The sequence below is a fragment of the Pelobates fuscus genome, chromosome 8 (assembly GCF_036172605.1).
Source record: "Pelobates fuscus isolate aPelFus1 chromosome 8, aPelFus1.pri, whole genome shotgun sequence".
NCBI lineage: Eukaryota > Metazoa > Chordata > Amphibia > Anura > Pelobatidae > Pelobates > Pelobates fuscus.
The window spans coordinates 129,328,951-129,345,985 of record NC_086324.1 but is presented as its reverse complement, the minus strand read 5'-3'; the positions used below and the strand labels follow the sequence as shown (position 1 = coordinate 129,345,985).

The window sequence follows — 17,035 nt, the reverse complement described above, 5'->3', positions numbered from 1 at the left end:
CCGCTGCGTTATTGTCGGTGTTCCCGGCCCAAGACTGGCCTCAGTTTGGTATCCCCGTGAAGCTTGGGTGTTTCTTGTTAATTATATGTCGATAATTTCTGCTTTGGGGTGGTCTGAGTGTGGATTTATTGGTTTTCTCGGGCTCATGCCAGGAGCCATGGTGTTCTGTTGCCTTCCAGCTCGGCGGCCCGGCCCCGCCCCGTACAGAATATTTTAGAGTCCTAACCTCAACATCTGAGGAAAGGGATTTTGGGGTGATTATTTCTGATGACTTAAAGGTAGGCAGACAATGTAATAGAGCAGCAGGAAATGCTAGCAGAATGCTTGGTTGTATAGGGAGAGGTATTAGCAGTAGAAAGAGGGAAGTGCTCATGCCATTGTACAGAACACTGGTGAGACCTCACTTGGAGTACTGTACACAGTACTGGAGACCATATCTTCAGAAGGATATTGATACCTTAGAGAGAGTTCAGAGAAGGGCTACTAAACTGGTTCATGGATTGCAGGATAAAACTTACCAGGAAAGCTTAAAGGATCTTAACATGTATAGCTTGGAGGAAAGACGAGACAGGGGGGATATGATAGAAACATTTAAATACATAAAGGGAATCAACACAGTAAAGGAGGAGACCATATTTAAAAGAAGAAAAACTACCACAACAAGAGGACCTAGTCTTAAATTAGAGGGACAAAGGTTTAAAAATAATATCAGGAAGTATTACTTTACTGAGAGGGTAGTGGACACATGGAAATAGCCTTCCAGCTGAAGTGGTAGAGGTTAACACAGTAAAAGAGTAGTGATGCACCGAACTGTTCGCTGGCGAATAGTTCCTGGCGAACATAGCGTGTTCTCGTTCGCCACGGCGGGCAAACACATGCGCGGTTCGATCCGCCCCCTATTCGTCATCATTGACTAAACTTTGACCCTGTGCCTCACAGTTAGCAGACACATTCCAGCCAATAAGCAGCAGACCCTCCCTTCCAGACCCTCCTACATCCTGTACAGCATCCATTTTAGATTCATTCTGAAACTGCATTCTTAGATAGAGGAGGGAAAGTGTAGCTGCTGCTCATTTGATAGGGAAATGTATAGCTAGGCTAGTGTATACAGTGTCCACTACAGTCCTGAAGGACTCATCTGATCTCTGCTGTAAGGACAGCACCCCAAAAAGCCCTTTTTATAGCTAGAACATCAGTCTGCTTTTTTTTTTTGTGTAATGTAATTGCAGTTGCCTGCCTGCCAGCTTCTGTGTCAGGCTCACAGTGGATACTGTTCCCACTTGCCCAGTGCCACCACTCATATCTGGTGTCACAATAGCGTGCATTTAAAAACCCACAAACTTTTTTTTCACTGTAATAGATTGAATAGCAGTTAGTTGTCTGCAAGCGTCTGTGTGTCAGGCTCACAGTGGATACTGTGCCCACTTGCCCAGTGCCACCACTCATATCTGGTGTCACAATAGCGTGCATTTAAAAACAAAAAACTTTTTTCACTGTTATAGGTTGAATAGCAGTTACTTGTCTTCAAGCGGGTGTGTCAGGCCTACATCGTGCACTCTGCCAACCTCTGCCACTGCACAGTGCCACTCATATCTGGTCTCACAGTAGCTTACACGCATAGTACCACTAATCCAAAAAAAAAAAATGACAGGCAGAGGCAGGCCACCCCGCAGGGGCCGTCGTGGTGCTGTGATTCCCTTTTGCCCTAGAATAATGCCCAGTTTTCAGAGGCCACGTACCCTGAACTTGAAAAGTTCGGAGGACATAGTTGACTGGCTAACACAGGACACCCAATCTTCTTCAGCTTCCGCTCGGAACCTTGACGTACCATCCTCCTCCAGCTTGGCTTCGGGCAACTCTCAAGATACCACTTACCCGCCTGCCACCAACACTAGCACCACAGCCGCTTCACTTTATCTGTCAGAGGAGTTATTTACACATCCGTTTAAAGAAATGAGTGATGCGCAACCATTATTGCCAGAGGATGTAGATAACAGGGATATGTCTCAGTCAGGCAGCATTTCACACATGGACGTACGATGTGATGATGATGATGTTGTACCTGCTGCTGCTTCCTTTGCTGAGTTGTAAGATACAAGTGAAGCGGTTGATGATGACGATGCGTCCATGGATGTCACGTGGGTGCCCGCTCGGCAAGAAGAAGAACAGGGCGAAAGTTCAGATGGGGAGACAGAGGAGGAGGAGGAGGAGACGAGTTGGAAGCAGAGGGAGGTTGTCGCAAGGAGCTAGTGGCACAGTCAGACAGCATGCATCGGCACCCGGGGTCAGCCCAACAGCACGCCAATCAACGCATGCTGTGTCCACCACCAGAATGCCGTCATTGCAGAGCTCAGCAGTGTGGAATTTTTTTTGTGTGTCTGCCTCTGACAACAGCGATGGGAAGTCCAACACCCACCTAGGTACAACTGCTTTGCGTAGGCACATGATCGCACATCACAAACGCCTATGGGATCAACACATGAGTACAAGCAGCACACAAACTCAAAGCCGCCATCCTCCTCCTGGTCCAGCATCTTCAGCCACATCAACCACTGCTGTCCTCCTTGCCCCCTCTCAACCATCCGCCACTCCGTCTCTCGCCTTGAGCAGTTCCCGCTCATCTGCCCAGTCAGGTGTCTGTCAAGGACATGTTTGAGCGTAAGAAGCCAATGTCAGAAAGTCACCCCCTTGCCCAGCGTCTGACAGCTGGCTTGTCTGAACTATTAACCCGCCAGCTTTTACCATACAAGCTGGTGGAGTCTGAGGCGTTCAAAAAATGTTTTGGCTATTGGGACACGGCAGTGGAAGGTACCTGGACGAAATTTCTTTTCACAAAAGGCAATCCCCAACCTGTACTCGATTGTGCAAAAGGAAGTAATGGCATGTCTGGCACACAGTGTTCGGGCAAGGGTCCATCTGACCACTGATACCTGGTCTGCAAGGCATGGTCAGGGCAGGTATATCACCTACACTGCGCATTGGGTAAACCTGCTGACGGCTGCCAAGCATGGAATGCGTGGCTCTGCAGATGAGTTGGTGACACCGCCACGACTTGCAGGCAGGCCTGCTGCCACCTCCTCTACTCCTCCTACTCCATCCTCTTCCATAACCTCCTCGGCTGAGTCCTCTTATGCTGCTGCGTCTTGCTCCACATCAACGGCACCCCCATAGCTCCCCAGGTACTATTCCACAAAACCTGGATACGGCATTGTCATGCCGTCTTGGGTTTGACTTGCTTGAAAGCATAGAGTCACACCGGACAAGCACTCCTGTCCGCCCTGAACGCACAGGTGGAAAAGTGGCTGACTCCGCAGCAACTGGATATCGGCAAAGTGGTTTGTGACAGCGGAACAAATTTGTTGGCGGCATTGAAGTTGGGCAAGTTGACACGTGCCGTGCATGGCACATGTGTGTAATCTGATCGTACAACGCTTTGTGCATAAGTACACAGGCTTACAGGATGTCCTGAAGCAGGCCAGGAAGGTGTTTGGCCATTTCAGGCGTTCCTACACGGCCATGGCGCACTTTGCAGATATCCAGTGGCGAAACAACATGCCAGTGAGGCGCTTGATTTGCGACAGCCCTACACGTTGGAATTCAACACTCCTAATGTTCGACCGCCTGCTCCAACAAGAAAAAGCCGTTAATGAATATTTGTATGACCGGGGTGCTAGGACAGCCTCTGGGGAGCTGGGAATATTTTTGCCACGTTACTGGACGCTCATGCGCAATGCCTGTAGGCTCATGCGTCCTTTTGAGGAGGTGACAAACCTAGTCAGTCGCACCGAATGCACCATCAGCGACATCATACCATTTGTTTTCTTCCTGGAGCGTGCCCTGCGAAGAGTGCTGTATCAGGCCGTAGATGAGCGTGAAGAGGAAGAGGAAGAGTTGTGGTCACCATCACCACCAGAAACAGCCTTATCAGCATCGCTTGCTGGACCTGCGGCAACGCTGGAAGAGGATTGTGAGGAAGAGGAGTCAGAGGAGGAATGTGGCTTTGAGGAGGAGGAGGAGGAGGAAGACCAACCACAACAGGCATCCCAGGGTGCTCGTGGTCACCTATCTGGTACCCGTGGTGTTGTACGTGGCTTCATTGAGATCACTGAGGAGGAGGAACGGGAAATGAGTAGCTCGGCATCCAACCTTGTGCAAATGGGGTCTTTCATGCTGTTGTGCCTGTTGAGGGACCCTCGTATAAAAAGGCTGAAGGAGAACGACCTGTATTGGGTGTCCATGCTACTAGACCCCCAGTATAAGCAGAAAGTGGCTGAAATGTTACCAAATTACAACAAGTCGGAAAGGATGCAGCATTTGCTAAATAAATTAAAAAGTATGCTTTACACAGCGTATAAGGGTGATGTCACTGCACAACAGGAATCTAACAGGGGAAGAGGTGAAAGTAATCCTCCCACGACCACGCCGGCAAGGACAGGACGCCTTAAAGACGTGTTGTTGATGGAGGACATGCGGAGCTTTTTAAGTCCTATGCATCGCCACAGCCCTTCGGGATCCACCCTCAGAGAGCGACTCGACCGACAGGTAGCAGACTACCTCGCCTTAACTGCAGATATCGACATTCTGAGGAGCGATGAACCCCTTGACTACTGGGTGTGCAGGCTTGACCTGTGGCCTGAGCTATTCCAATTTGCGATAGAACTTCTGGCCTGCCCCGCTTCAAGTGTCCTGTCAGAAAGGACCTTCAGTGCAGCAGGAGGTATTGTCACTGAGAAGAGAAGTCGCCTAGGTCAAAAAAGTCTAGATTACCTCACCTTTATTAAGATGAATGAGGGATGGATCCCGAAGGGACTGACAGTGGTCGATACATTAGACTAAAAAATGCCTGATGAGATGAGCTGCCTTGGGCTAAAAATGGTGACCCTATGTAGGAGGAACAGTCCCTATTCTGCTCTGTGTCTGTGTGTATCAGGGTCCCTGAGGACAGGTGTCAATCCATATCTGCCAAGTGACCCTATGTAGGGGGAACAGTCCCTATTCTGCTGTGTGTCAGTGTGTATCAGGGTCCTTGAGGACAGGTGTCAATCCATATCTGCCAAGTGACCCTATGTAGGGGGAACAGTCTCTATTCTGCTCTGTGTCAGTGTGTATCAGGGTCCCTGAGGACAGGTGTCAATCCATATGTCAAGGTGTCAATATGTCAGGTGTCAATCCATATCCATTGTGATTTAGGAATGTTGGGTGATTTATGCCCTTTATGGATTAAAACCAGACTCTGCATCAACTGTGTAATTTTCCATGGGAGTTTTGCCATGGAAATAATATTTTCATTAAGTCCTCTTGGTGAAATCGTGTTGAGTTTGTGTATCCACGTCGCTTCTCTTTAGACTAGCATTTTTGATCTATCTCCCCCTCTTGTAGGTGGTGGTATATGGTCAATGGCCGTAAATCGTAATGTCGGTAATAGATGATTGGCAGCTAAAAAGTGTTTGGCCACTGGTTTATCAATTCTTTGAATTTTATTTATGTATGGATTTCTTCATTACTCGTGATCCAGTGTGATAGGTTACAGGAAGGTGGATGGTAGTTTTTTTTGGTACCTTCATGTGGTGAGGTAACATGGTGTTCATTTTTTTTTAATTTTTTTTTTATTTCTTTTTCACTTGACAGAGCTTAGGTGAATACAGTTGCCTTACGGCTTTCACTGACATAAGTAAATCACAGTTGCAACATGGCTTACGCCAACATGAATATACACAGTTGCATCATGGCTTACGCAGAAGCCCAAGTAATCTCGGTTCTGGCCAACTTGTGCTTTTCCAGAATATAAACAGTAAGCTGTGTAGCTGTAGGTCCTCTTGTCTCTGTGTCAAGGTTTTTTTTCCCCCCAAAATAAACAATAACTGAATAGTATCATATGAAGCTTGTAAGCGCTTTACCATCAATATGTTTAATCAACAACGAAAAATCAATAAATGTGTCACATTTTTTCAGCCTCGAACGTGGGCTTTAGATAGTGTATAGTGTCTAGGTAGGTTTATAACCCACTTTTGCTTGGCATATTATAATTGATGTTATCTCCAAAAGTATACAGAAATAGAATTAAGAGGAGTAGGAAGTAGAGTATATGAGTAAAAAGGCAGAAAATAAAGTTAAGTAAAGGAAGGCGAGGGGGGGGGGGGGTAGGGGGGGGTGGAGTCCTGCAGCGGTGTAGCGTATCCAGATACGTTATCTGGGTCCGTGGTAGTATGTCTAGTCCCGAACAGGGGTGCCACTCATGTTCTGTCTTGGGTCGTTCCCCCCCCCATTACGCAATTGGGTCCGGGTGAGTAGGTTTTTATACTACGTCACTATTATGCCATGGGTCCCATAGCTTATCGAAACTTGATAATGTTCCTTTTATTCGGGCAGTTAAGTTGTCCATGAGGTATATTTCTTTTAGGTTGGATATAACCCTTGGTATGGGTGGTAGCGTCGTTTGTAGCCAAACCTGTGCCATGGCCTTCCTTCGCTGCTTGTGTGATCTTATGGATCAGTTTTTGTTCCCGTCGTGTCCACCCATCTACAGGTCGGTTCAGTAAGTATGTCTACAAGTCCAGGGCTGGCGCTCTGTGGAATATCCTTTCTATCAGGTGGTGTATTTTTAACCAGTAGGAGTGTGCTAGGGGGCATTCCCACCACATGTGGATATAAGTACCCTTTATACCACAACCCCTCCAACAAGTGTCAGTGGGTGTTTGTTGCATAGAGTGCAATTTACCAGGTGTGGTGTACCACCGGAACATGGTTTTATACGCCTGTTCCTGGTGGGTTACACACATGGACACTGAGGTGTTGGCCTCCCATATTTCCCTCCATTCCAATCCCTCTAGCACTTCCCCTAGATCTCGTTCCCACGCGTCTGTGTATGTTAAGGTTCCCCATTCTTGTGTTTCTGAGCAGAGGTGTGCATATATGATAGTGATGAGTCCTCTTTGAGAAGATGTGTCTTAAAGAAATTGCACAAAGAAAGTTAGAGTACCTCGGGCAGCCTTTTGTATTTTTGGTTGTTTTACATAATCCCTAATTTGCATGTACCTAAAGAAGTCTGTGGGAGTGAGGTGAGCTAATTGTTGTAATTGTGCAAAGGAGACCAACCGGCCCCCTTCGTACATGTGACAAATTCTTTGTACTCCCACCCTCTCTATGTTCCTATAGTCCCTTGCCGACATTCCTGGCGGAAAACCTCTATTTCTCAGGAGGGGAGTGAGCGGTGATGGGGGTGTTCATTTTCTGATATCTGTATAGCACGTACTTTAGCTTTATTAAGGATTTGAGGATGGTATAAAGCGGTAGCTCATGTCTTGCAGTTGTTGTTCCCTATTCCCTGGGCCACTGTTATATCGGATTACTCTTAAATACTGGAACAATCTTCAAACAAATGCCCATTATTAGCTACAGGAGAAATCAAAATCTCGAGGATGCCCTTGTTAAGAGTGACCCTGTACTATGTTATAGCAAGCACAAAAGTTTCCAGAAGAATGGTATGCGAAGGAGAGGTGTTGCACTGCGTGAGGCAAATGGTGGACACACCAGATACTGACTGGTTTTCGGACCCCCCTCCGCCCCCGGACTCCTCCATTACAGTAAAACTGCACATTATAGAGTGGCCTTTTATTGTGGCCAGCTTAACCCCTTAAGGACCAAACTTCTGGAATAAAAGGGAATCATGACATGTCACACACGTCATGTGTCCTTAAGGGGTTAAGGCACACCTGTGCAATAATCATGTTGTCTAAACAGCATCTTGATATGCCACACCTGTGAGGTGGATGGATTATCTCGGCAAAGGAGAAGTGCTCACTAACACAGATTTAGACAGATTTGTGAACAATATTTGAGAGAAATAGGCCTTATGTGTACATAGAAAAAGTATTAGATCTTTGAGTTCAGCTCATGAAAAATGGGGGCAAAACAAAAGTGTTGCGTTTATAATTTTGTTCAGTGTGTGTGTGTGTATATAATTTTTTTTTTTTCCCAAGCAACATTATATATATATATATATATATATATATATATATATATATATATATATATATATATACAAAAAAAGTCTTGCACTCCTACCAATAAAGATTTTAACCCGGTGCTTGGTTGCACAATAGATACAAAACCAAAAAAAAGACCAGCACTCACAGGATTTGCAAAAAATAGAAAAATATTACTTTACTAGTGATAGTGATGGGACACACTATCTACCAGGAAGTAACTGGAGGGTGGATCATTAGACGCAAATAGCGTCTTGATCTCCATAGTGATCGGTCACGTCACGTGGTCATTCGGATCATGTGACAGTGCATGCATTAGCCGGAAGGAGATGTTTCCCGGCGTTTTTGCGGCTAGAGGCTGAAATCCATCACGAATTAGCTGGCGTCAGACCTGAATGGTGAGTCCCAATCTACCGGTAATTGATGTTCTTATTTAAGCAATGTATTTTCATTTATGTTTTGTATGCTGTCCTGATGAAAGCACACAAGTGGTGCTGAAACGTTGACTACGGAGTAAAGTAATATTTTTCTATTTTTTGCAAATCCTGTGAGTGCTGGTCTTTTTTTTGGTTTTGTGTATATATATATATATATATATATATATATATATATATATAATTTTTTTTTCCCCAAGCAACATTATATATATATATATATATATATATATATATATATATATATATAAAATTTGTTTTCCTATTTTGCTTTTTTTTTTTTTTTTTTTTGCTTTTTAAACAATGATGCATTATGTATTTACTACATTCACACTCAAGTGACAGACACAACAAAATCCTAAAGGTTTTTCTCACCAACGTCTGAGAATGTTTATAGACTGCCAGCAATACATTTGAAATCCACATTAACAGAACACGTTGCATTAATTTTGACTCCCGTTTATTGTCTAGAGGTGGATACTGTGGTACGTCAAACATCCTATGCCTTTGGGTGCGTTATTTGCATATCATGATTTTTCTGCATTCATTGAGACCTGTCTGCAGTCACTACACTGTATGCGTCTCTAACAGTGATGAAGTTACCCTCGTTATTGCAGGGAAATAATTCATTCAGCATCACCTTAATGGATCCAATACAGAAGCCACGTGTGTGCTGGAACACTGTAAGAAACGTTCCTGCCCCCTCTTCACCTTTTCATCTTCGTAGAAGACGTGTTAATTATTTTCCCGTGCAGATCTCTAATTAAGTGTTTGTTTCGTTGCAGAGTTATTTGCCTGTGCGCTCAGTTTGAAGCTGTGTTACAGCATGGCTTGAAAAGGAGCAGAGGATTAGCATTAACAGCAGCAGCAGCAATCAAACAGGCAGCAGGATTCGCAAGTAAAACAGAGACAGGTAACCAACTATTATCACCAGTCTGCCTAATTATGTTTTGACAGTTCTCCTGTGTGGGGTTTGTTGCAGTAGAGTTTTATTTAGTGGTGTGCGTAATGTACCAAACAGAACTTGAATATATTGAACAGCTTTTCAACAACCTGCTCCACCTGTTTTGATGAATACTTAAAGGACTACTCTAGTGCCAGGAAAACACTCGTTTTCCTGGCACTAGAGTACCCTGAGGGTGCCCCCACCCTCAGGGACCCCCTCCCGCCGGGCTCTGGAGAGAGGAAGGGGTTAAACTTACCTCTTTTTCCATCGCCGGGCGGGGAGCTTTCCTCCTCCTCTCCATCTTGATCGCGACGTCATCGGCTGAATGCGCATGCGCGGCAGGAGCCGCGCTCGCATTCAGCCGGTCGCATAGGAAAGCATTTACAATGCTTTCCTATGGACGCTTGCGTGCTCTCACTGTGATTTTCACAGTGAGAATCACGCAAGCGCCTCTAGCGGCTGTCAGTGAGACAGCCACTAGAGGATTTGGAGGCTGGATTAACCCTCATTATAAACATAGCAGTTTCTCTGAAACTGCTATGTTTATAAAAAAAGGGTTAATCCTAGAGGTACCTGGCACCCAGACCACTTCATTAAGCTGAAGTCGTCTGGGTGCCTAGAGTGGTCCTTTAACTTTTCTATGGTATTAGCCTATGTAGGCTAACCTTCGCTTTATGGGTGTTTGAACTACGTTTCCCATAATGCTCTCACAGTCGACGTTATACATTGCTGCTATAAACCATACCTGGCATTCACTGCTAAAGTTAACGGTTTAGATAACTTTCATTTATGACCTTTTTTAAGTTTATTTTTTTATTTATAGCTGTGGTATGGTACTATTCAGGCCCGGGATTTAACATTCATATATGCTCTGAGCTTCTTATACGTCTAACAAATGAAAAGATAAAATGTCCTTGTTTGCTCATGTTTACCTGCTTCCTGTTGAATTGATCGCGCATGCATATGTGCTTACACACCCATCACTTGTTAATACTCTTTCAATGTAGGTTGTACGATGCCGAACATTGTAATTTGGGGTCATAAATTGGTTAATGCGCTCTAAGCCAGCGTTTCCCAATTGGTTTTCCGCGGAACCCCCAGTTTCCGCGAGAACACAAATGGGGTTCCGCCAAAATTTCTAAAAACAAAATGGCCGCGGGCAGTGATTTTCCCAGCTCAGCTCCCTCGCGCGCACATCAGTGATGCCGGAGCCAGAATATGACGTAGCTCCGGCATCACTAAGAGGCGCGCAAGGATGCTGAGCAGGGAGATAACTGCTCCTTTGCCGCCCGCACGTCAGCCTCTCAGCAGCCCCACTGGACCCCAGGGACCGCACGCTCAGCCCAGCAGCCCCACTGGACCACAGGGACATAGACTCCATGCCAGCACTCCCAAAGGTAGGGATGCTGGGTGGAGTAACATTTAAAAAAAATAATAATAATAAATTGTATGTGTGTCTTTTAGGGAGTTTATGTGTGTTTGTCAGTGAGGGTGTATGTGTGTGTCTCTGTGTGTCAAGATTTGTGTATGACAAAGACCGTATAGGTCGAAAAGTTATGAGTGGCACTGGGTTCAATAAATTTGCCTTTTTGTATCTTGGAGTGCCTGGACTTTTCTTCTATTTTTCTCTACTAAGGTTTGTGTATGTGTCACTGTGTGTGTCTGTGTATGTGCCAGTGTATATCAGTGTGTGCATATGACTCTGTGTGTATTTGTGAGTCAAGATGTGTATGTGTCACTGTGTGCCTGTGTGTGTGTGTATCTATGTGTTAGAATATATATATATATATATATATATATATATATACGCTTATACAAACACAGATACACACACCTTGACACAAAGAGGAAGGAGGTCAGGGGGCAGCAGTGTCGGGTGCTGGGTGACCAACGTTTGGGTGTAAACAACTGGCAAATGGTTTAACCCCTGTTGGACACTCCTGTGGGTGGGTATGTTCCTTTAATAAAAGTCTCTAATTACACATAAAAAACTGTCTCCTGCATTACAGACTGTGTTGTGTATTTTCAGAGAGCGGCATAAACATTTACTGTGAATGTGTACAAATGTATTTTAATGCCATGGCAAGACTGCTTCTTTATTTTCTTTATTTCAAATTAAATGTCTGACCTATATTCCTTGATCTGTTCCCTTACTATTTTCTGAATTATTGCTTGGAGTATATACTTTAATTTAAAGACCCTCTCAACCCTCTTGAACACCCACACAAGTTGCTCGAGATGAAAGGCCTGGGTGATGATCACAAGAATTTATTTATTTAAGGTCCATGGATGTGAAAGAAATGGTGATTATAGGAAACAGCAGGTGTAAAAATCCAATACAACTCTATATGAACATCCATTCTTTTCTGATCACAGTGCTGATCCTTTGATTTATTAAAACAAAGGTTAACCTATTTGGGCTGGGCCCAGTGCTAGTATTCACTTTGATTGGGAGTTTGATTTTTCTAACCTAGAGCTCTCTGGAATTGCTCACTAAACTCCAAATTGTAGCTATTTGAAATCTGAATAGCATGATTGAGACATGACCCTGGCACTTTGAGGGGTGATTTAAGTTGTGCAAAGTGTGCCACCAAGACATACTCCCAATTATGTTCAAACCAACATACATTCCGGGCTAATGACACTTCCTAGTGAGAACACTCCTTTTATAGAAAAGGTTAAATGCAAATGATTTTTTAATTATGGAGTATTTTGAATAAATTGTATCAGACAATTTTCAGATACCATGTAATATGTGAAAACGGTCCACATACAGAATTACATCCTCCACAAATTCCCTGCCAATGCACTTAAACAACTTCAGCAAAATCAAGTTATTATGGTGTTAGGAGGTCTCTGGTGTTAGGAGCTCTCTTAGCTGAAGGGGTTAAACTGTTCTTGAACACCAAAGGTTGGCTCCAGTTTGTGATCTACACTGATACCGGAGAAACTGACGGAAGCCAAGCACAGAGAGATGGACACAGGTTTCTTCAGGAAGGAAGAGATTCTTTATTGGATCACCGATCGGGACTCAGAGGGACTAGCGTCACCAAAATACAGCAAAGTCTGAGTACTGAATACATAGAGTACATTCCTTATATAGCACTGTAGCTCCTCCCACAATTAACTACACCCACACATACCCTTAACCTATTTAATGAATAGAGTCTAAACTCATCCATCCGGTCTAACCACGTGGCTCATCTGATACAAAGGAGAGGGACGCGTAATTCCAGTTCTTACATTCCTGCACCTGGTCAGTACAGTGATGACAGTATCTTAGCTACGTGTTATTAACTAACTGATACTACAAACACATATACATACATATGCCTTGTGGCAATCTTAGCCTGCTAAACTTGTATTTTACTGGAATTACATCACATTCCCCCCTTTGATGCCTCTGATATTTCACAATTACTTGAGGCATCACTTAACCTTGGTTTGCATATACCTCAGGTTACCATGAACCAGACCAGACTTATCTTATGATGTGAATCTTCAACATTCATCTTCTTGCATTGGTTCTCCCTGATCTAGAGCCTTATACTTATATATCGCCATTATCTGTGCAGCAGCCTTCCTCTCTGCTATACTTCCTATCAGGCTTTGCACAGACCTAACTACTAAGGGTATAAGACACGGTAGGAGTAGACACAACAGTAAAATCAGTAGGACTCCACCTACCACTGCCTTAAGCCCTCCAAACCACTCATACCAGCTACCAAACCAACTACTTGGATTGTACCCTTTCCATACCTGAGTAGGCACATGCGCTAGTTTAACCATATGGCTAGTAAGCTCAGCTATTGCTTGCCCTTCGTCATCTATTTGAAGACAGCAATTACTTAGGTTAAACTTCCCACATACACCTCCCTCTACTGCCAAAAGGTAATCCAAGGCTAATCTATTTTGGTAGACTGCTGTCCTCATCCTGGTGTTATGCTTCGCTAGAAGATTGAGCGCTTGTGATGTCTCATTTGTGATAATCTCAACCACCGCCTGTAATCTTATAATACGGTTGAGCATATAAATAGGGGTTCTATAACCAAAGGTACCATCCTCAGCCCACGTGGCTGGCCCATAATAATCTATAATACGCTGGGGAGGCCATTCATTATCTTCCCAGGCGCCTATCTCTATGGGTCCCCTTTTCTTCCTATGATTCACATCATACACTTTAACACCTAAAGTCTCACCTGTTTCAATCGGTAACAAGAAGAAGGATGGTTTGAGCATACCCAACACACATGCCCCTTCCCAGTCCTGTGGCAACTCCGAATAGGCTTTCTTACCACAGATCCAGTACAAATTTGCTGGGGCTCTCCAGGTAGATGTGATGGATAGATCAAACCACACATCCTTTAAATTGGCATATCTAGCAAACGGGTTAGATGGTTCTGAGACATTTGAAGCCGACCACCAAGTTGTATTCTTTGTATCATCATCATAAGCTTTTTGCCCTAGACAAGTTAATTCTCCTACAGAAGTATTATACATCATTCCTTTCCTTGCTATGCAAACATAACCTATGATGGAGGTCTTTAATCTCCACTCAGATTTACCTCTAACACTCATATGATAATCGGCTTGTGTAGATATTAATTGGTCAACTGCCTCAGAACCGGACATTACCTCCTTTGCTTCCCAAGGCCATTGGTCTCCCATGTTAGTACCTCCACACACATAGCAGTTGGTAACATTAAGACTACCGGCAATACTTTCAGCTAAATCGATGAACAGGTTTTTAGCATTATGGGGGATCTTATTATCTATACTCATCTCTTCGTAAAAGGAATGGTATACTTGATGAGTCTGGGAGGATACCGTATCAGTCTCTATTCCTATAAACAATAATGTCCCAGGATCTAAACCCGTCCCGTATATTTGAAACCCAAATAAATTTCCATACTTATCTAAGAACTTGTCGGGGTTATTAATGAGTATATGGACTGGGTTGCATTCCATAGACTTACAATAAGGGCTAGTCGGCAACTTAGTCACTATCATGTCTTTGTCTACTGTCTGTCCCCAAGTTGCCCACCCCACACAAGACCAATATGGGCAAAAGTTATAATCTCTATTTGGGCATCTAGGACTTACATATTTATTTTTGCTACTGGGACAAATATATTTATCGTTAGACCCATACGTCCTCTCCCATCTAAGATCCCCACATACATTCCACGGCTTTCTACCACTCGATATCGCTTTACACGCATCAAATAGCAGAACACCCGAAGAATGTACGGATTCTAACACCGTTTTATTAATTAGGGTCCCCTGAGGATCTCCATTCCTGAGAGTCAACCAGATTGTACGAGGTTGATACTCCGGACTGAAGCACTTAGGTTCTCCTACTCCTAAATGGCACACACTATAATCTATATTTAAGTATCTACATCTCGATACATCTCCTTTACACTCGTATTGTGAATGCCAAATTAGGGTTTGGGAAATATGGTTACCTGTTCTCGTAGTCTTAATGCATACCTCACAGCTAGGAGTGTCGGTACCTCTACCTTCCTGAATATAAAAACACATGTAAATAAACACAATCAAAAGCACATCTTTCGCCGTCATCCTCAGTCTTCGTCCGTGCGATGGAACCTCAGCTTCCAGGATGTGAGGGCTGCAGGGAATGGAGTTCTGCTCGTCTTCACAGGTGTCCCTTCGAGACTTTCCTGGCTTATACACTATGTGATGGTAAGCGGACAGGCTTTATTATGGCCTTCTCACTCACACCTGTAACAATAAAATTTGTAATCCACAATAATTCCTCGTTACTCCGACTGAGTAGTGCGTTTTAACCGGATCTTGCAGGGATTCTCTGGATCTACTGTAACTTGCCAAGAATCGACTGCTGCTGGTTTAACCCTGGAGTGATGTATCCACGGAGTCACTTCTGCTACTTTTATTGCTGTAGGGGTAGACAAAAGAACAACATAAGGACCTCTCCACTTGGGCCCTAACGGTACATTATTCCACTCTTTAATCCACACTTGATCTCCTGGATGATAACTATGAACAGGGGGATAAATATTCACAGGTAATCTATCTTGTACCCATTTCTGTACCTCCTCCATAGTCTTACCCAACTCTACAACCTGCTGCCGGGTAATTCCTTCTCCCAACTGACTCAAGTCCCCCCTTAAGTTACCAAGTACGGGAGGTGGTCGCCCATACATGATTTCAAAAGGAGAGAGGCCCATCCTTCTGGTAGGGGTACTGCGGATTCGCAATAAAGCTATGGGTAAGAGAACGTTCCACTTAAGTTGGGTTTCCTGACACATTTTAGCCAACTGGTTCTTTATAGTTCTATTCATTCTCTCTACCTTACCAGAACTCTGGGGTCTATATGCAGTATGAAGCCTCCACTTTATACCAAGCATATGAGTCAGTTGTTGTAGGCACTGATGAACAAAAGCTGGACCATTGTCCGATCCTATAGAACAGGGTAGTCCATATCGGGGTATTATTTCTCGTAGCAGGAATCTCACAACTTCTCCTGCTTTCTCTGTACGAGTAGGACATGCTTCTACCCAGCCTGAATAGGTGCACACAATTACCAGCAGGTAACGATGTCCACCCGATTTAGGCATCACTGTAAAGTCTATTTGTAGATCGGACATGGGGAGTCCCCCCATAAACTGAACTCCTGGTGGCTTTACTGGTCCTTGTCTTGCATTATTCTTAGCACACGTTACACATCTGCGTACAATGGCCTGAGTCAAGTTGGACAATCTTGGTATGTAGAAATGTTTTCTAAGAGATTCTTCAGTACTGTCTCTCCCAGAATGTGTCCCGTTGTGATAATTTTGGACAATTTCTACCGCTAGCGATGCTGGTATAACTATTCTTCCATCTTCTAGCTGATACCACTTGTTCTCCAGATACTTTCCCGGTTCAGTCTTTAACCACTCCTCTTCTTGAGCTGTATAAACTGGAGTCCATTGGGACAGTGGAGTTGGTATAAGAGCAGCTATATGCCCCACATACTCCTGTCTTCCTGATTCAGCAGCACGCTTAGCTGCACTATCTGCCATCCGATTTCCCTTGGTTACATCACCATCACCTCTCAGATGTGCTCGACAATGAATAATACCGACTTCTTTCGGTTCCCACACTGCTTCCAATAGTTGTAGGATTTCAGCTGCGTACTTGATTTCTTTGCCCTCTGAATTCAGTAGTCCTCTTTCTTTATACAAAGCTCCGTGGGCATGAGTGGTTAAAAACGCATACTTAGAGTCCGTATAGATATTTACTCTTAAACCTTCAGCCAATTGTAACGCTCGTGTTAGTGCTATTAATTCTGCCTTTTGTGCTGATGTTCCTTTCGCCAGTGGCCGAGCTTCTATCACCTTGTCTATGGTTGTTACTGCATATCCTGCATAGCGGATCCCTTCTTTCACATAACTACTGCCGTCGGTGTAATATTGAACATCGGGGTTCTGGATGGGAAAATCACGAAGATCTGGTCTACTTGAGAATACTTCATCCATTACTTCCAAACAATCATGTTGACTTTCAGTAGGTTGTGGCAAAAGGGTAGCTGGATTTAAGGTGTTTACAGTCTCTAAATGCACTCTTGGGTTTTCACACAACATTGCTTGATACTTGGTCATACGGCTATTACTAAACCAATGATTTCCTTTGTAATCCAACAACGT

The 17,035-nt window shown here is 44.1% G+C and overlaps 1 protein-coding gene across 1 annotated transcript in view; it reads left to right on the top strand.

Annotated features, from left to right (window-relative positions):
- Positions 1–17,035, top strand: part of SNX29 (sorting nexin 29) — a 586,499-nt gene that overhangs the window by 34,810 nt on the left and 534,654 nt on the right. Inside the window, exon 4 of the mRNA XM_063430302.1 lies at positions 9,205–9,332. Within this exon, the coding sequence (XP_063286372.1) occupies positions 9,205–9,332 (128 nt within the window). The remainder of the gene's footprint in view (positions 1–9,204; positions 9,333–17,035) is intronic.